The 21339-nt window shown below is 40.4% G+C and overlaps 3 protein-coding genes and 1 pseudogene across 8 annotated transcripts in view; 2 read left to right on the top strand and 2 right to left on the bottom strand.

The window, feature by feature from the left end:
• Window positions 1-21339, top strand: part of LOC139815798 (uncharacterized protein CG3556) — a 120663-nt gene that overhangs the window by 73293 nt on the left and 26031 nt on the right. For all 6 annotated transcript variants that reach the window (XM_071782977.1, XM_071782976.1, XM_071782980.1 and 3 more), the window contains one exon: window positions 4850-5236. In XM_071782977.1, coding sequence (XP_071639078.1) covers window positions 4850-5236 — 387 coding nt within the window. The remainder of the gene's footprint in view (window positions 1-4849; window positions 5237-21339) is intronic.
• Window positions 10226-11010, bottom strand: LOC139815803 (uncharacterized). Its single transcript, XM_071782984.1, has 2 exons — window positions 10560-11010; window positions 10226-10466 (listed from the first exon to the last, which is right to left on the bottom strand). The coding sequence occupies exons 1-2, from the start codon at window positions 10969-10971 to the stop codon at window positions 10255-10257; spliced, it is 624 nt and encodes a 207-aa protein (XP_071639085.1). The 5' UTR covers window positions 10972-11010; the 3' UTR covers window positions 10226-10254.
• Window positions 12479-15667, bottom strand: LOC139815804 (uncharacterized; annotated as a pseudogene).
• Window positions 15860-20061, top strand: LOC139815800 (uncharacterized). Its single transcript, XM_071782982.1, has 2 exons — window positions 15860-17436; window positions 17511-20061. Exons 1-2 carry the CDS (start codon window positions 17189-17191, stop codon window positions 18406-18408), a joined length of 1146 nt encoding a protein of 381 aa, XP_071639083.1. The 5' UTR covers window positions 15860-17188; the 3' UTR covers window positions 18409-20061.

Genomic DNA, 21339 nt, shown 5'->3' with positions numbered 1-21339 from the left:
TCTCCAAATCTCCAGAAAAAAGAAACTACGCCCTGATGTATCGCATTAGGTATTGGTGCTAAGGTATTGTACGGTGATGCGAATAGTTGCACCTGGCGCCCATTATATCACGTTTACCTGGCAATTATCTGCGGACATCCGCCCGCGTTACCTTTTCGTCTCTTAACCTAACTTTGCGTTTTGTAAATCCGCGACTGCCCTCCTCCGGATAGAGAGATATAATTATATATATAAATATTTATGATTTATATGTGATTATATATGAAATTATATGTGATTATATATGAAATTTGGTACTTTATATAAAATTATACATGGGTCCATATATCGTTATATATGGGCATATATAATTCCAAATATAACTATAAATATTACCCACAGAGCAAAATATATCACCAAGATATCTAGAAGATATCTGAATGACGGAATATCTCTGATTGCGCAAGATATCATGAGAATATCTCAGAGACATCTCCAAGATTATAAAATGCCATGATAATTTTATCTCAAATATGATATCTGATTCTGCATATATATCGGATATCTATGCCTCATTTAAAAGCAGATATGTTATATACAACCCAAATAGCAAGAAGAAAAAAATTCTTTTTAAAATCTCTATTTATGAAATCAATTGTTCTTCCGTATTTATTCTCTGTTCTAAAATGATTTTTAAGAGCTCAAAAAAAATTCATTTTTATCTCATCAATTCTGACAATGAGTTTTTCTTCAAATATAAAAAGTTTTTTTCATAAGAATTCGCAAAAAATTCAAAATTATGCATCGATACTATTCCAATATTTTGCAAATTTTGCCATCTCTGCACTGTATGATATCTCGGAGGTATCACGAAAAATATTAGAGCCAAGTATTTCACAGGTTCGCCTTTTATCCTAGTGCATAAGGATTTTTGCTTACAAGAAGGTACTGGCGCATGTAGCTGCGTCGCGGCAGCGCATGTTACTAGCGCTCGCCCGAGCGAAAATTTTCTGAGTCCCCTCGCGACATGTTGATTTCGTGTCGCGATCGTTACCTCCGGCGCAACCGCAGCAAAAGTTTTTTAAATCTCCTCACGGCGAGTTGCTTTCGCGCCGCGGTCGTTACCTCCGGCGCCGCCCGAATGAAAATTTTCTAAGTACCCTTGCGGCGTCTGGCTTTCGCCGGGACGAATCGGTACGGCGTCCAAGTCCTCTCGGATTGTTTTATTGGATACGAATAAACTTGAGTTGATCTTTATAAAATATAAGAGCTAACTATAAATCGACCATATATTCGAATGCAAATGTTGCAGAGATGTCTTTTTCAAAGATATAATGTGATATCGAGTAATGATGTTCTGCAGATATTCTGTGAATATCTGAAAATAAGATATCTCAGATTTGACTTAAAATTGTAGGCATAAAGATATCTGGCTATATCTCAGATATATTTTTTGTGTGGGTAATAGATCATATATGCACTCATGTATGGGGATACATGTAAGATTCATATGGATTAGTGATGGGCGATCTCGATTCGATTTTCAGGAAATCGATCTTTTTCCTCCCAAAATCGTGTTTTTTAAATTGATTCTTTTCTTTTCGATTTTAGCATGAATCGATTCTTTTAATAGAGAATCGATTTTCGATCTATTGATATGTTTATTGTTATTCTTTGAACAGCTTTTACTAGAAACTTTAAAACAACGATGAGCGGAAAAGCTGTACGTTCATTGGATATTGCGCGACGTTATTGCGCAGGTCTACCGAGGCCCAGCCACTTAGAATTACAGCTTGCCAAAGAAGTTATTCAAGTTTTGGCTCCGATCGAAGCTGTTACAAAGGAAATATGTGGCGAACAGTATGTTACGAGTAGCAAAATAATCCCACTAATCAACTGCTTAAAAAGAAAAGTGAATACTTTAAAAGATGAATTGACATCAAGTACAGCCATACAGTTGCTTGAATCTCTTTCTGTCAACATTAACATGCGATTTGGAGATATAGAAAATAACACTATGTTAGCTGTATCAACTCTTCTAGATCCTCGATTCAAACGATTGCATTTTAATAATCAAGATGCCTGCTTACAAACTATAAATAAGATAGTCCGGCAAATGGAAAATGTAAATAACGATATGTTCAAAGAAAATAATACAACAGAAAATGCAGTAATGGACAATCAAAAGAACTCTTTGTGGTCATATCATAATGAACTTGCTTATATGGAGCAATTAAACTGCAATGATACTGAGGATATGCCGACTGACTTCAAACATTACCTAAAACCAACCAATTATTGGGTTACATGAAGATCCAATTCACTATTGGCTTTATAGTTGTAAGACAATGTATCCATCTCTTCATGTCATTGCAAAAAAATACTTATTAATTGTAGCTACGTCCGTTCCATCTGAACGTTTGTTCTCGAAAACTGGAATATTGTTACGGAAAAACGAAACAAATTATCGTCTGAACATTTACAGTGTATGCTATTCTTAAACTCCTTATCTATGCATGAGTGGAAAATTGAATAAAAATGTTTTAAATAAAAATTCTTATTTTTTCCTTTTTTTAATATCTTTACAGTTACACAATTATTACCGAAACTCTTGACAGTTGACACCCTGAAGGCCTGAATTGTTATGATGCAAACTTCTGAATTCTGATTTTTATTTTTAAATCATATATCACTTTTATATATTTATATATTTTATATCAACTTAGGACTTAGGACGGACACTTAGGCTGATATTTTATATCGTACGAAAAATATTTTAAGCATGTTAATTGACTGCAAGACGTGCAAGATAGAAGTTCTCGAGTTTCTAGAAGTCTTCTATCTTATAGCCAATCAGTACGTTTAAAAAATTTGTCATACGACAAATAAAATATTACGCCCTAAAATATGTTAAAAATTTAAATACTTCGCTCATTACATGCAATTTTCGGATCGATTCTTAAGAAATCGATTCTTCTAGTCCGATTTTATTAGTGAATCGATCCTTAAGAGATCGATTCTTTTAGTCCGATTTTATTAGTGAATCGATTCTGGTCATTCCGATTCAAGATCGATTCAAAAATCGATTTTGTTAAAAAAATCGCCCATCACTAATATGGATATATATACATCCATCTATATATAAATCTTATATGATTATATATAATTTCATGTAGTGTTATATACAAAAAACAAAATTTTTGTACTTATATATAATTAAGACAACAATTTACTCAAAAGACAGTCATGATTTTAAATGACAACTACCTCGTCTGGCTCAAACGGTAACTGACAAGAAAAATCTTCCAGATGTTTCTCTCCAATTTTAATGAAACTTGGTACATTTGTAGAAGAGGTAAAAATATTCGATATTTTTTTATCAACATGTTTAAGGAGCGAAATCAGCCCTCGAAAATCGTTTTTCCAACCAAATTTTCATCTTTCGGCTATAACTTCTAAACTAACAAGCATAATAGAGTAATTTCTTAAATGTACAAAATATACAGAATTTCGAAAGCTATCCACTAATATAAAAATTAATTTTTTTGTATAAAAAATATAAATTGTAAAACTCATTTCATTTTTCCACTAATGGACATAAAACTTTTTCTAGCGGAAAAGTTTTATTTACAAAAAAATGTGTGATAATGGTTTTGTTCTATATGCTAGAAAAAAAATTTATTTAACTGCGCGCGATCAGCGAAACTGCGAGCCGCCAGCGCTGGTCGCGTTGCACTGACGATGATGTAAACCTGGCGCCCAACTTTATAAAAAATAAAAATGGTTAATGTAGTTCGTTTGTACTCGTTTGTAGTGCTTGTTATTTCGTTTGTATGTAGGGGAGACCGGGGCTATTCGTGACACATTTTTGTTTCGAATTTTTTTCTCGCTTCGTATAAATGTTTAAAAAATTTTTATTAGTGCGATGTAATCGTCCATCTCTCTAGTTTAAAAGAAAAAAAAATATATAGGTTTTTCTCTCACGAGTCTCAAAATATATCAAGAAATGTATCGCTGTGTCATGTGTCACAAATTGCCCCGTGGCCGGGGTAATTCGTGACAGGCCACGGAGTAATGCGTATCACTTTCTCTGATTGAACAACTATATGGATTTCTTTCGTTTTTGCAATTTTTATCTACTTTATACTTTGAAAAAGCCTTTATTTGTTAAAATTTACATATTATATGTATAAAAAATTATGAGGAAAAACGTAACGCTTGTTCCATTAATCGCCCTCATCGCTCACATTCGATTACGGGAAACCACTTCTCGAAGGCGTTCACGGCCCCTGCGAACTGGTTCTTCCTTTGAACGCTTATTCGTGGTTTTTTTGGTTGTCCCGATTGATCGTGTCACGAAATGCCCCGGCGTGGTTTTTCCTCATTCATGATCCGTGACTTACAGATAAGAAAGAATACCATAAAATCTACTCATGCATTATGCTTAGTAAAGTCGAGTGACTGAATACAACTTACCATTTCGGATCTCTTATTATTTTATTCGGCGAGAAAACAAATTTTCGGGATTTGAAAAATTTTACTTTGAGCACTTGAAATCAAACTTTCTGTCACTGAAAGAGAAAAATGGTTGATACGCAAATGCCATTCCGTTGGTACCTAGAGGACACTAAGAGACATCTGTGATTGATATTACAGGTTTCTAGCAGCAAGCATTTTGAAGTTAGGCCCGCGACAAAATTTCAGCAGTGTCACGAATAGCCCCGGTCTTCCCTACCTCAAAAGATTCGGAGATACGTTTTTCAGACCTCATAAAATTTTCATAAATTCTATATTTTAATGTTATTCTTATTTTGCACTGCTTAGATTCTTTACATGACTATAAACTTTTATCGATGAATAAAACTTTTAGATACTATCGCGATGTTGATCCTGGCACTGCGGTGTATCGTTCAAGATCATCGGCATCGCAACCTTCATCACATCGTTCGTAAACCGTCAATGGAGCTGGCGCGACAGCAAAGGCATGACGGCAGTTTTGGTGACCTGCGTAATACCGTGTTGGTGATGCAAGCGCTAGAAGAAGTTGAAAATGAACCGGCCGATAACTGGAATAGATCTGCAGCCTTAACCTGGCTGATCAATCAGCAACAACCAGATGGTTCGTTTCACGGCAATGTCCATGCCACCGCCGAAGCAATGTTAGGTGTTGCGCCGCGTGGATTGGCCAGCATTCGAGCTCTTGACTGCGGACAGGGTTTATCGGACAATTCACCACCTCGTCTGACTACAAACAACAGTAAATTATTTATTATTATATTACAAAGTTTCGAAACAAGCACTCCAACCTTCTAGCTAGAACTGAGCTGAACGTGGAGCAGTACTACTGTACGCGCAACTCGACCATGGAACACGATTAAAAAATGCGACCGTTCTTTTAATGAAATAAATGCAGATCAAAACAATTCAAGACATTCTTAATAGTGCGATTTCAGAGTACAGAAAAGAATCAGTATAATGTTTTATCTTAAACAGTCGTTTAGAGGTGCGTCATATACAGGATGTTTCAAAACCCTTGTTACAAACTTTGAGGGATGATAGGATTCAGTGAAAGTAACATTTTTTATTAAGCAACCTCTGTCCTCCGACACGGCAATGCGTCCTGGCGCCTATCGCATGACATGCACGCTCTCCTGATCTCAACCCTCTTGATTTTTACCACTAGGGGCATGTCAAAAGTACTATGTAGATACGTCACCCCCCCTTGACATCAGGAAGGAACTGATTGACCAGATCAATAAAGCGTTCACCAAATCAGGAACAATTCTTTTATTTTTGAAAATGTAAGGTGGTTGCGCCGTCAGGTCAACGTTGCGCAGATGTAATAAGTACAATAAAGTAAGGAAAAGACACTTTGAATATCTTTTGTGGTGTTGTTGGTCCAGGTTGCCCCTTACCGTTGGATTGCCTACCGACGGATGCCAGGATTCTAGGACACATTGCTCCTTAAGAACACATCAAAGGACAGGAGTTGCTTAATGAAAAACGATGGTTTTATCGAGTCTTACCATTTCTCATAGTTTGTAACAAGAATTCTAAAACATCCTGTATAGTGACGTTTTGTTATCGGTTAGCGGGAAATTACTACAGTGGCGCATAGTAGCCAAAGGATTAACTTTTCAAAATAATTATTCGATTTAACATGAATATTAAAAAATGATGCCGCTAATTCTGATGCATGATATAAGAATAATTTTCGGAAATATTTTAAACGCGCTGAAAATTATAATAAAATCCAAATACTGCGACCAATTATTCTTATTGAGAAAAATAAAATAATGTAATGGGATGCAAAGACATTGAAGCAAAAATTATCTTAAATAATTTAATTAATATTCTAATGTATATAATACAGACGATTAACAAAAGTTAAATTAGATTACATTGGATTAGATTTTGGATCGGATTACTGGATGCAAATAAATATAATTATACTTATATAAATATATATATATTTAATTTTAACGACAAACATATTTTATTTCTATACAACTCTTAAATTTTTCATTCCATATCTAATAGCACTTATAACTCAAAAGTTGTCGCGCTCTTTTTATATTGTTCTTTGCTGTAAAAATAGGTAAAAATAGTTATTAAATTGCATTACTAAAATTATTGGAATGAATGCTTAGAAAAGAAATATTGAGTTAGTTGCAACTAAATTTTGTTTTACTTAATAAATTTAATTTTTATATTTAGAAAACGTTATAACAGTATAACTACCTATATAGCAAAATATATCACCAAGATATCTGGAAGATATCTGTATAACAGAATATCTGATTGTGCAATACTTGTCGAGATATCATGAGAATATCTCAGAGACATCTGCAAGATTATAAAAAGCCATAATAATTTTATCTTAGATATGATATCTGATTCTGCATATATATCGGATATCTATACCTCATTTAAAAACAGATATGTTATATACAACCTAAATAGCAAGAAGAAAAAAAGAATTCTTTCCAAACTCTCGATTTATGAAATAAATAACTCTTAAGGATGTATTGCACCTATTTTCAAAGCGCTACCAAGTGGATAAAAATTTGTGAGAATGTTCTTTTAGTCTTCCTGATGTGCTACAAAAAAGTAGAAACGAATCCACTAAACGGTTGCTGAGATATAACGATTTTAATTTTCATTGATTTTACACGTATTCAGATGGGAAGAGACGATTTTGGCGGATAAAACAGCTAAAAAAATGTTGAAGGAGCGCTACCAATATTTTGAATTTTTTTGTACATCTAGTATACGAATAGATAAAAATATCTGCCAAGTTTCAATTGTCTTCACTACACCGTTTTAAAGAAATAAATTATAACTTGAGATAATTGTGCTGTCGGCACGAATGTATCTCGATGGCTCGTGAAAGCGCGGCAACGTCGCAATCAGCTGGGCAAGCGAACATAACCTATGGCTGTCGCTACACGTATATCTATGCCTTCTACTACTTCTAGCTAACTTTTTGTCTCCGTTGCACTCGTGAAGAGATAGAAAGGGGAAATGAGAAACATAGCGGGATTATGAATATCAAATAACGCAGGAAAAATTACACAATAAGAAGCAATAATTTCGCAAGAGTAAATACACACAGGTGTGTTTCTATATTATTTTTCTCAGTTTTAATAAGTGTCATATTATCAATACATGTTCACTTACAACCACAGTTTGCATAATAAAAGTATATTCAGTATACATAAAAGACTATATTTTTTCATAAACTAGGACAATAAAAACAAAATAAACTATATTAAATAATCTCTTTGGTTTTTCTTTGGCAAAATTAATCTTTCTCTTGCCGTAAAAAATCAATAATTTTATTTATTGATTCTTTTTGAATTTTTTGTAAAGTTTTTTGTTTGATTTTTGTCTCAAGAAATTCGGCAAGTCCGTCAGCTCCACACAGTGCATAAGAATTTTTTAAAGTTTTCATATCGAGTTCAGCTAACGCCAATTTCTTGCGGACTGATAAACCAATATTTTTCATAGCTGCTAATGTTGACAGAATTTCAGTACTTTTCTGCTGAGTATTCCATATAAAAGTTTGTTCGGAGAAAGTCTTTGAATTTGTTAAAAGTTGTTGCGTCGTTATCTTCAACTTATTTAGTATTTTAGACAGGATCACACAATCGCGTGACGCATTGTGAGCTCCAACGGTAGAAATGTTCAATGCATTTGCCAATCCGCTAATTGAGCATGCCCCTTTTCCTTTGCGACCAGTACTATTTCTAATAACCTGTAACGTATCAACAAAACTATAAACTACTTCGGAAAATTCATTTTCTAGAGAACATTTTATGACTTGTTTCATAAATCTGGGCCCATCAAATGAAAGATTATGTGTAGCAATGCAACACTTTTTTCCGAGCGATGTTAGCCACCCATGTAAGCTTCCCAACGCAGCTCTTATCGGCACAGATGGAACTTGTCGACCATTGTACATGAGTTCTCCGTAACAGCTCGTTAGACCATTCGCCTGACTGGCACTCACAGAAATATCTTGAACCGGGTTAACATAAATATCGAACGAATTTTTGCCATATTTTGCGGCAATTTGGAGGATGTCGCAATTCATTTCGAAGCCGGATGTTTCTAAATCTAATAGAACAATAGCAATGTCATTATTGTCTTCTTCCTCTAGATCTGTCTTGTCTTCCTCTGCAAGTTCATTTAAAAGATCGACATTGCTCTGATAAGTGATGCCTTTGACGTTTTCCTTTCTATGACGTAAAGCCGCCCGCAGCTTTTTCAAATGCATACGTCGTTTCTTGTAAGCTGATGTCTTCATCAATTGCCGTCGCCTTTGGAGAATTTTTTGTGACGCTGCAACATGTCGCGAATGGTGCTTGCCCGGCGATTTGCCCAGCTTTTTCTGTATCGCTTGCGTGTATCCTTCCCCGATGTTTTTCTGGCCAACTGTGCAAGCGAATCGGAAGTCGGCGGACGCAGTTTTACTGTAACATCGAGATTTTGGAGCTTTGCTAGCCATAGTTGCGTTTAGGCTTTCGTTGGTATTACTCGATGCACCCGCCGAAAATTTTACGGCATTATTGGCCAGCTTGTCAAAGATTTCTCGAAGTGCCTCGAACAGTCCCGTCTCCCGAATTTCTCCTGGAATGATTCTGTGCTCGTAATTTTCCTTGTCCTGAATGAAACCACACCAGTGGCCACATTTACTATGGTCGTTTATAGCGTGGTACGGAATTTTACGGATTGCATCAGCCATCGCTCTGCTGTTACCTTTATTCTGACACATAGCGTACGTGAAGCACCGGTGGAGATATGTAATGCAGTTTTTTGTAAGTTCTTTATGGTTTTTTTGAATCGTGTATAATCTTTTTTTGACGCCGTTTGATGTGTGGTTCATATCGGATTGTTTCACGATGGAATGTTTGCTGGCAGCTTGGCATACTGCATTGGTTGTGCTGTCATCGTCTCCTATGAGTACACCCACTTCTACATTTTGGGCCCTAAGTATGCTGCTATTGACAATGAGTTTCTTAGCGACGTGAGGCTCCATAGCTTTCGCCGAACCATCAAAATTTTTGCGGCAATCGTGATCCGGAGGTTGATCGGTTGCATTGCATTTTTTGCACATCCGATTACATGTTGAATAATCTAAAATCATTCCGCTACGGTGACCAACAATGGCACCGAAGCCATTCAAGCTGTCGTAATTTCGACCTGCACCTCGCGTACTCCATCCCATATCGTATGACACTGCAACGCGGATTACATCGTTGAAAGTAACAGTAGGTTCTTGTTCAGGTTCGGATTCAATACAGGTAGGAATAGGATCATTTTGCGGTCGAGAATTAATTATAAAATTGGATTGGAACTGTTCAGGCCTGAAAAGAAGAGTAAATACACATAGGTTTGTTTTTATATTATTTTTCTCAGTTTTAATAAGTGTGTAATTAGGATTCGAAGAGAGCTTAGATTACATAATACATTCTACATCGAAGAACGTTGATCAAAATAATTATTATTTATAAATAATTTAATTTGTAAATAATCTAATGTGTAAATAACCTAATTTGTAAATAACTAATTTGTAAATAACTAATTTGTAAATAACTGTGATTTGTAAATAACCTGATTTGTAAATAACCATTGAAAATATAAAAGCCGAATTACTTTATGTTTTCAAACAGTAAACACAAATTGAATGACTCATATTTACAATTAGAATTCAAAAATATGAATATATAAATATTAACGTAAAATATGCTATTTTATAAAAGATGTAGTCATTTACAATAACTTTTCGATGCTCTCAGCATTTTCGATAGTGAGTTTTCTTTCCAGCGCAGTGGCTTCTACGCAACTTTCATTCGCTACTTCCTCCGCAGCAACTCCCACTTCTTGTTCATATTTTTTAAATGTGTTAAAATTCATACATGGTACGTTCATGCATGCTAGCATTTTTTGGAAGTGTGTCCATCCTAAACCACAATGTAGGATACCTGCAGAGCGAAAAATTCAATATGTACAAATAATAAATAGTAATTATAAAATTAATAACAATAGAAGCACAATAATCTGTCATAAAGTATTACCTAATGTTGCTTCCGAATTGATGTCGAAGCGAGGGCTGTGTTTATCGGTATATTGTTGCGTGCCTGTGCAAACTTTATTCACGACGAGGCACTTATGACACCGTACTAGAAATAGAGAACCCAAGCCACTTCGTATCTCACTTTCTATGTACTGTAGAGAAAGAGCTTCGGTACAAGAACAACACCATAATTGCTGTCCCAAGATGTTCAAATCGACAATACGTCGTCCATCGATGACATTTGTTTGTTGTTCCACATCTTCATTGGTTATGGGATTACTTTCCTCCGGTTCAGTCGAAACTTTTCTTCGCTTATTGCACGTTTCTATTCCAGCTTTTCGTTGAGCGAGTCTTTTTTCATAAAGGGCTTTTGTCACTAATTTTCCTTTCCACCGATAACTTTTGTCTGACATTGTAAAAATGTAAACGACAGATATAACCTCGGAGCTCGCGTCAAGTCTTGCAAGGCTGCCAACCTACGTGAATCGAGTCATACAGCGTTGTCACGTCTCTTTTGAGAGAGTCGCATAACAATGTTTATAATAAATAATATTCAAAATTATCGTTTATATGATACATATTTATCTTTTTTGACGTTATTAAAGTCACATTTGTTTATCAGCACTGCTGAATAATGTCTTTTGCTTTGAAATAATTTGACGTTATGAAGTTGAAATCAGGGCATTTTCACTGCCAAAAGTTTAGGCTCATAAATTACAAAAATCGCAAATAATACGGAAAAAACATTTATAAAGTAAAAAATACTTTTCTAGGAGTAAAAATAAGACTCCTACTATCATTTGAGTATCTTACATCTAGATTTACTATGCGTTAGGCGTAGATATTCAAGTATTTCAAATTTCATGCACTTTTGTCTAAGATTGTACGTGTGATACATCCTTAATAAAATGACTCTTAAGAGTTCAAAAGAAATTCATTTTTATGTCACCAATTCTGACTCCTTCTTCAGATATAAAAGAAGTTCTTTTTATAAAAATTTGCAATAAATTTAATTATGCTTAGATACTATTCCAATATAAAACTATATCTAAACGCTAACTTGTATCTGAAGAAAAATAAGAAAGAATTCTTCATGATTTATCCAAAAAGGATTTATCAAAAATCTTCTGATCCAGTTTCTGTCTCAGAAAGAACATAAAATGTACACTTTGCCATCTCTGCACTGTGATATCTCGGAGGTATCACGAAAAATATTAGAACCAAGTATCTCATAGGTTCGCCTTTTATCCTAGTGCGTAAGGATTTTTGCTTACGAGAAGGTACTGGCGCATGTAGCCGTATCGCGGCAGCGCATGTTACTAGCGCTCGCCCGAGCAAAAGTTTTTTAAGTCCCCTTGCGGCATGTTGATTTCGTGTCGCGATCGTTACCTCCGGCGCAACCCTAGCAAAAGTTTTTTAAATCTCCTCACGGCGAGTTGCTTTCGCGCCGCGGTCGTTACTTTCGGCGCCGCCCAAGCAAAAATTTTCTAAGTCCCCTCGCGGCGTGTGGCTTTCGCCAGGACGAATCAGTACGGGATCCAAGTCCTCTCAAATTGTATTATTGGCTACAAATAAACTTGATTTGATCTTTATAAAATATAAGAACTAACTGTAAATCGACTTGCATATAATCGTATGCAAATGTTGCAGAGATATCTTTTTCAAAGATATAATGGGAGTAGGTAAGCTATGTTAGTTCTAGGCCAGGGATCTGAGGGGGTGAGGGGGGGTACCGCGGAGGTGAGGGGGAGGGGGTATCGGGTTACACAGTGCAACCCGATTTCCCTCGGTCTCGCTGGCCGAGGGGGCGCGGCTGCAAATTAATCTGCGGACCACCGGACGATAGCTCCAAGGGGATAACGAAGTCACTTCTCTTACCGTAATTCCCGTATCTGAGGTCTTGGGCGATACCATTCGATTGGGCGCCAGGTGCGATTATAGACGCGCACCACGTCTCGATAGCGTTTTCCTCCTTAGTCTCGCCACAAGCTCAGGCGTAGCTCCGCGTGAAAGGGATGAAGGTGGAGAAGGAGCGTGACGCAAGCAACACACAAAAATAAAGCCCGACGATAAACAATATTAATGAGAGATATTTCCTTCAATAAGCGAACAAATCGTATCGGGAAACCGAGGCCGGTACCACCGCGGTACTCGGATCGGCCGTTACAGCACGCGCGAAGTGCGTGATGTTCACGTTCGCGAGGCTCCCTTCGCGAGCGAAGCTCTCGAGCGGGCCCCGCAATCTCGATTCTAAGCGCGACCCCGCGATAACGCCAATCCGCCCACGCCTTAATCTCCGGATCCCGAACGCTCGGCGATTCTTACACGCCCGACGCAAACGATTCTCATACACTCGACGTAACAATCCTCACACGCTCGACATACACGACTCGCACACGCACGACACAATATATGCAACGCCAGACAATGGCGCGCTCGCGAGATTCCTTTTTGAGCAGACGCGACGATATTTGCCCGCACACACGGCGCAAGATATCCGCGAGGCTCGCGATGCACCCCAATGCACCCCAAGGTGCCCGGCGCGGTCCCTCCTGACACGCACACGGGACTTCCGTATGCGACACGCGACAATATACCCAAATACGCAAAACAGGTGCCCGGCGCGGTCCCTCCCGACACGCACCCGGGACTTCCGTACGCGAAACGCCACAGTATACTCTAATACGCAACACTAAACACAATATGCACCGGAGCGTGCCGCCCGCGGCACACCTCCGTCCACGATTCACAAGACACGCACGACGATATACGCGAATTGACTGCCGATCATTCGCAAGCTTTTGAGTAGGGCTCTTACTGTTTCTGGCTACGATCTCGGCCGGCCACGTGCCCGCGATCCCGACAAACAACCGCGATAATCTTCCCGGCATCCACAACGGCGGGAGCCGGTAGCTAAGTACGACACGTAATCAGGCCGAGTCACACAGTAATCTACTCGATATACGCCTTTCTGGCACCGTGTCGCGACCGAGATCGAGCCCTCAATGAATAGGCAGCACCGGAGTGGAGATCTTACAATTCGGCTGCTCGCTGCTGCTCGGCGGCGTCGGGGGCGCTCCTCCAGGGGTGGCTCCTCGTCCGCGGCTAGATCGACAGTGAGGAGCGGCCGGCTCGGCGGGACCACGCCGGACCCCCGCACTTGCGCCCTCAAGCTCGCGGTTCTTCCGCCCCACCGATTGGTCGTGTGTGTCGCCCTGTTCGCGACGTTGCAGACGATTTCCGCCATTTTCCCGCGGCCCGTTTGACTTGGCTGCAACCCTCGCGGTTTTCCGCCCGGCTGGCCAGGCCGTGGCGGCGCCGCTCGGCCCTTGGGGCGCCGTCGGGTGAGTGTGTGGGTCGTCCACCCGCGCTGCAGTCGCGGTGGCGCACCCGTGTTCATGCTGCGGCGGGGCCGTGTTACGCTGTGCGGGGCATTCCCGGCGCTTTTCCAGCGGCAGGTCCCGGTGGCCCGCCCGTCGGCCGACCACTCCGCCGTGCGTCCTCCGAGCGCCCGTTTCTCCCTCGTCGCGACTATCGTCGTTACATCTGGTCGTGATCCCACGCTCCAGCACCACCTGTCATCCCTACGGAATGTCTCTCAAAAAAGGTTAGTTAACGCGGGTAGCCCTTTCTCGACCCGAGTCGAGGCGCCATCCCTGACCTTCCCCTCGGCCGAGCTATCGTCTGGGCGGCGGACGTGACAAATGTCACGTCACAACAGGGGAATTGGATTACGAGGGAAAGGAGGGGTGACCTTGGCATACCACATGTACGACTCACCGGGATGACTCACATGTATGACTCACCGGGATGACTCACCTGGATGACTCACCGGGATGACTCATCGGGATGACTCACCGGGATGACTCACCCGCGCCGCTGTTCCGCGCCGCGAGTCCGCGCGGGGGTACCGCGTTCGCGTTTTTGGGCGCCGCGAGGGAGGAGTCCGCGTTTTCACCGCGCCGCGGAGTCCGCGTGCAACGGCCGCGTCGGTCCGCGTGACGTCACACACTCCCGCTCGCGTTATCTCCCCCTCGTAGATGTTTTCTCGCGCCCCTGTCCCCCGTTCGCGCGCGTCTTCTCGCTCCCGGCCCCCGTTCGCGCGCGTCTTCTTGTTCGCGCGGTCCCATTATAGTTAGATCATTTTTATATTATTTTAAGTGATTTATTTATTGGAAATAAGAGGAAGAATATTTAATAATTTATATGAGACAGATGAGAGAAAACGTTTAATGATCGCGCGACAAGTGCGGCACGTGCATTCTTATCAAGAGTTCTGTAATTCTAAACCGCTGACGGTGGACAAGGGAACGGTAGACAGAAGGAAAGATAATTTTAGATACAATGATATGCATTTTAATATACATTTATTTCTCATGTAATACATCGTGTATAATATTATCTGCAGCATACGCCAACAGTTCACAATCAATAATTGAATTTTTATCATAAAATTCACGCAAGATTCTAACTGCATTACATTTATCGGTGATACAATTTTGGCGTAAAACGGTCACAAATTGTTTAAATTTTTTACTTACGCCATGAACATTTTGGCATAGTTGAAAATACACATTCTCGACGCAATGTTCTAGTTCGAACAAGAAAAGTACGGTTGACGGTTTCATGTACAGGCTGGTGGCGCACGATGTCAATTTTACAATATTATGCGTCACGTATTTTAACGAGTTCCAAATTTCGAAACGCTAGCGATGATGGCGCCGGTGACTGCACGAGTCACTGAATATCTGCACGTTTTTCGATAAATATCACCCACGTAGCATGAGGCAGAATTATCCGATTGCCTCGGTTATCGCCGATAAGTATATCCACAGAGGACATAGGTCCCACGTTGATTCCAACATCCAAAAATTTATACGCTGTTGATGTCAATGCAAATCTTCTTTGCAAGATACGAGGCGTGTAGCGAGGTTTATCAAAACTGAAAAAAATACAATTATGTTTATAAAAGGTTTTTTTTTGCATAAGTATGTACGAAAATTAGCGGTACTTACTCATTGTGCTGTTTCTCGCACGCTTTATCCTGAATCGGAACGTAGTAGCAGTTCGCACCGTGAGTGTTCATCGTAACTGGAGGCTGCTTGCGACGTACTCGAACCGTATCAAACTCTCGACTGCGCGCGCTAGAATTCTCATAGAACATTTATACATATAAAAATACGAATCTTGCAAATAGCGCCAATGTACGGCTGCTGCACCACCACAATCCACATATATGTTAAATGTGATATCTTTGTCAAGAACATTCGTGATGAGATCATCTCTCTCATCGGGCAATAGCATCAAATATGATTTTTTCAAGAACATACGTGTCTCGCGATGATTTTATCGAACACGTGCAAAACTGCAAATTTTGCAATTTCGCATAAGTCAATGGAGCGATATTGTTTTCAAGAACATGTCGCGACGTGTCTCGCGATGATTTCATCGAACACGTGCAAAACTGCAAATTTTGCAAATAGCGCCAATGTACGACCGCTGCATTGATACAGATCATATCACCGAAAGTCAATGGCGCGATATCGTTTTCAAGAACATACGTGTCTCGCAATGATTTCATCGCACACGTGAAAAACTGCAAATTTTGCAAATAGCGCCGATGTACAGCTACTGAGATCACGGTGAAATTAGATATGATAAAAAAGCAAACGATGCATTATTAGTAGAATATAAAATGAATAATCTGGGGGATATGCTCAGTAGTCGAGAATTGGAAGTCGTGAGTACAACAAATTGTGTCAGAAAAAGGATCGTGCAATAACATGGAGCAAGAGTTGTTGGACCAATCCACCCTATTAAATTCGAAGGAAGACTTTGCCGCGTGGGAGCAACGATGCGACGAGATTATCGAATTGTTGGAAGAACAAAGCCGAATTAAATGGCCACAATTATCGATCGATTTTAAACAGTCATCGATCGGTCTCAAACAGTCGTTGGTCGCCTGTATCGCACGACTCGAAGGTCTGAAAGACTTGGTACGTCAACGTTTCGTGCATGTGGGTGCCGGATACAATGCGAGCGAGACAGGACTCAGATGGCGCGAGATAGATACGGCTTTTGAAAGTCGTATACTGACTGGTGTGGTAATAAATTCCAAACACATTGACCCTCGTCAATTTCTCAAAGACGCGAGAGAAATTGTACTCATTCATATGCGGAACATCATGCAACGACACGACAATGTAAAGATGAACACAATGTTTAATGGCGAATTTGTTGCGGGTGACAAACGCGCAAATAAAAGTATCGCTACAAGAAACTATGAACTCTTTCGTGAGTCCGATCTGTGTGAGTGGTACAAACGACACGTCATCGAGCTTACTCTAGCAACGCTGGAAGAATTCCAGGAACGTGATAGCGGATGGGCGTTGTCGCGTATACTTGACTGTTAACGTAAACAAATATAATCCATTGCACGCGGGGTGTTTTGTGGAAATACCGCGAGAAATTAAAACGAAGAGAGCGGTGATAAACGTGCGATCAAGGAACAATGCATGTTTCGCATGGTCAGTGGTGGCTGCTCTGCATCCAGTTGAGGAACACACATATCGGGAATCGTCGTATCCTCATTACACGTCGGTGCTAAATTTTACGGACATTGAGTTTCCAATGACGTTGGATCAAATTAAAAATTTTGAAAATCACAACATCTCCATCAATGTGTACAGCATCGAGAAAAAAAACAAGGAAATTGCTATCTTGCCAATACAGGTTACTGATCGAAAGATAGACAAACATGTAAATCTGCTGTACATGCATGACGACAACGTGGGACATTTTGTATGGATTAAGAACCTATCCCGCCTTGTGAGCTCGCAATTGAGCAAGAATAGGAACAAAAAATACTTTTGTGATCAGTGAGTATACATCTAAATAAAAATAAAAAATAATTTTTACGTAAAAGATATATAAAAAATTTTATTATTTACAGATGTTTGCACTATTTCTACACGAGCGAGAAATTGGAAGCCCACACCGTCGACTGTCAGGAGATAAACGACTGCGCGATCAAGTTACCGAGCGATAACGACAAGTGGTTGGCCTTTAAGAATCACAACAGGAAGGAACGAGTTCCGTTTATTGTATACACCGACCTGGAATGTACCCTGGAGAAGATGGAACCGGATCCGGAAACGACCAGGTACACATATCAGCACCATCGCGTATTTAGCATAGGATACTATGTGCGTTGCTCGTACGACGAGTCGTTATCAATGTATCGGTTTCGTCGCGATAAGGATTGCGTCGCGTGGTTCGCCGAGGAGCTAAGACGTTTAGCTCACGATGTAAAGACCATCTTGTCTACTAATATACCCATGGCAGATTTTACGCGAGACGAGTGGGAAAAATTTAACAGCGCAACGCACTGTCACGTGTGCGAAGAACCGTTCGAGCCAGACGACGTGCGAGTACGCGACCATTGTCACCTGACCGGCCGATACAGAGGTCCTGCGCATTCTAATTGTAATCTGAACTACAAAGATTTGCATTGCATTCCCATAGTGTTTCATAATTTATCGGGATACGATGCACATTTTATTATAACGGAAATAGCAACAGCGTACGAAGGACATGTAGACTTATTCCTAATCACAAAAGGAAAATACATTTCGTTTACAAAAAACGTTCAAAGCACCGAAGATAAAGATAAGAAAACTTGCGTCAAATTGCGATTTATTGATTCGTACAAGTTTTTCACCGCGAGTCTCGACAAATTGGCATTTTATCTCAGCAAGAATAAATTGCAAATATTACAACGCGAATTTTGTAAATTATCCGCAGAAAATTTTGATTTGCTGACACGCGCGACTCGTTTTACAGTTCATTGACAGGTGACACCGTATCCAAGAGCGATTACGCGCACGCCGTCAACGTCTGACAGCGGTTTTCCATTCAAACGCTCGGTGACTACAGCGATTTATATCTCAAGACCGATGTCTTGCTGTTGGCCGATATCTTTGAAAATTTTCGCGATAGTTTCGTCGCGAATTATGGACTCGATCCCGCGTATTATTATACTCTACCGGGTTTTACGTGGGATGCTATGTTGAAGCATACGCGTATCAATTTTGAACTGCTCACCGACATTGACATGGTCATGTTTATCGAACGCGGTATACGCGGCGGTTTGAGTCAATGTTCAAACAGATAACGCGGCCAACAACAAGTACATGCAGTCGTACGATCCATCGAAACCGTCGTCGTAACTGATGTATTTTGACGTAAACAACTTATACGGCTGGGCAATGTGCCAACCATTGCCATACGCAGATTTCCAATGGGTCGACGACGTAACCGATTTTAATGTTATGGATGTCGCGTTGGATTCCTCGATAGGCTATATTCTCGAAGTCGAGTTGGAGTATCCGCAACATCTTCACGACGTGCACACTGACCTACCGTTTTGTCCGACGCGCGATAAACCACCCGGTAAGCGGCAGGACAAGCTCCTCGCAACATTATACGATAAGAAACGTTATGTCATACATTATCGCAACCTGCAGCAGTGTACTCGGTCTTCGTATATCAAAGATTCACCGCATATTGAAATTCGCGCAATCTCCATGACTTCGCGATTATATAGACCTCAATACGAAATTTAGAACATTGGCTAAGAATGATTTCGAGAAAAATTTATACAAATTGATGAACAATGCAGTGTTTGGCAAAACCATGGAGAATGTGCGCAATCACGTTGACGTGCGACTCGTGACTCATTGGGAGGGTAGATACGGCGCGGAAGCAATGATCGCGAAACCAAATTTTCATAGTCAAAGCGTCTTTTCGGAAAATTTAGTAGCAATAAAAATACGAAAACTCGAGGTGAAATTCGACAAACCAATCTACATGGGTATGTGCATCCTCGATATATCCAAGACATGTTTGTACGAATTTCATCACGAGTACATGTTACCGTTGTATCGCGACAAGTGTAAAGTCACGTACACCGATACGGACAGTCTCATTTATCACATCGAGTGCGACGATGTGTATGATATCATGAAGCGCCACATTCATAGATTTGACACAAGCGATTATGCGATCGATAATGCGTACGATATCCCACTCGCCAATAAAAAAGTACCGGGTTTAATGAAAGACGAAAATAACGGTGCGATAATGACCAAATTCGTCGGGCTTAGAGCAAAGATGCGCCTTGCAAGTGAACGGTAAGAAAGATACGAAAAAGGCTAAAGGTGTTAAGAGTAACGTCGTAGCCAGGTCGATAACGTTCGACGATTACACGCAGTGTCTGCGCGACGAAATTGAAATGACGCTACAGCAGGCTTGCATAAGATCCAAACAACACGAGGTATACACCGTGTCCGAAACGAAAATAGCTCTAAGGCCGTACAACGATAAGCGATACATTATACCCGGTTCTACCGAGACGCTGCCATGGGGGCATTATAAAATACCAGTGTAAATATATTGTAATTACATTTATATATTTATAAAAATAAATGACTTATTTGTATGTATATGCTTTTTTTATTTTGTAATAAATTTTTACAATACATTATTCTTGTGTATCCATGAATTGTGTGAATTATCAAATCCTAACCACTTTACATAAACCTCATCCCCCCTTTTGCGCAAAACTTTTTCAACGAGATACACGTCGGGATTAGCAACGCGATGTAACTCGTATTCGTAGAAGCCGCCGGCGACGGGTTTTCTGCAGGAATCTTCCAACAGATACGTCACGGGATTAGTTTTCTGCACTTTGACGATTTTAAACACCTCCGTGGTCCAATTTGGCGTATATCCTTTCTCGAAGATTGTCTTGAATTTACTCACGCGTACCGAGTCGCCCACTTTGAATCGCGCGGGAGCAGCGATCTTTACGTGGCTGTACACCGTTGTTAGAAGCTTGTCGGCAATCGCGGGGGTAACATCGATGGGTCACATACCTGTAATACATACATTTGTAATTTCCATTGGGCGTAAACATTTTCCACATGTCGTTCTTGAGCGTGCGATTGAATCGTTCGACGACCGATGCCTTCATTACGGAATAGGTCGAATAGTGATTGATTTTATGTTTCTTCAAGAGTTTCTGCACGTTTGCGTTATAAAATTCTTTCCTCTTGTCAGTCTGCAGATTTTTCGGGCATCTTCCGCCGTCTCGAATTATTTTTGCAATCGCCGTAGTAACCCTCGGGTCCGCTCTTGGCCTTGAGTGGTACGGCCCATGCGTGCTTGCTCAGCACGTCGATAACGGTGAGTATGTAGTGGTAGCCTCTGTTGAATCGCAAGTATGGACGCATCTCGACCACATCCGCCTGCCACAGGTCATCGTATCCGCGCACTATGACGCGTCTTCGCGAAAAATTTCTTCTTGCAGGAGCGTGTAATTCTTCCACCAGCCGCCGTTTCTCAGCTAATTGTTTCTTACTAGCCATGACGATGGCGCGCAACTGACGCAGAGATCAGATGTACGTTCTTATCTATTCGCGATGATTCGCAATTACATCTTGAATCATCTTTTGAAGTTCGTTTAGGGTAATTTGCATATTATTCTGGAATGCGACCATCTTTCTCTCGATTTCATCCTGTCGATCTTTCAAAATTTGCAAGCTCTGCTGCACGTAGCATTTATTGGCGGCATCGCCATCATCTACAGGCGGCGCTATCCGTCGAATCTTGCGCGATTTCGCGTCAAAGTCGGTGGCGACCATACAAAGAGCGTTATCGCGCACGTAATTTCTGATTAATCCGCTCCATTGATAGTACGGTTCCGCACGGCCTCTTCCGAG

The sequence above is a fragment of the Temnothorax longispinosus genome, chromosome 7 (assembly GCF_030848805.1).
Source record: "Temnothorax longispinosus isolate EJ_2023e chromosome 7, Tlon_JGU_v1, whole genome shotgun sequence".
Taxonomy (NCBI): Eukaryota; Metazoa; Arthropoda; class Insecta; order Hymenoptera; family Formicidae; genus Temnothorax; species Temnothorax longispinosus.
The sequence above is the reverse complement of the archived record's forward strand: the minus strand, read 5'-3'. Positions and strand labels throughout refer to the sequence as shown.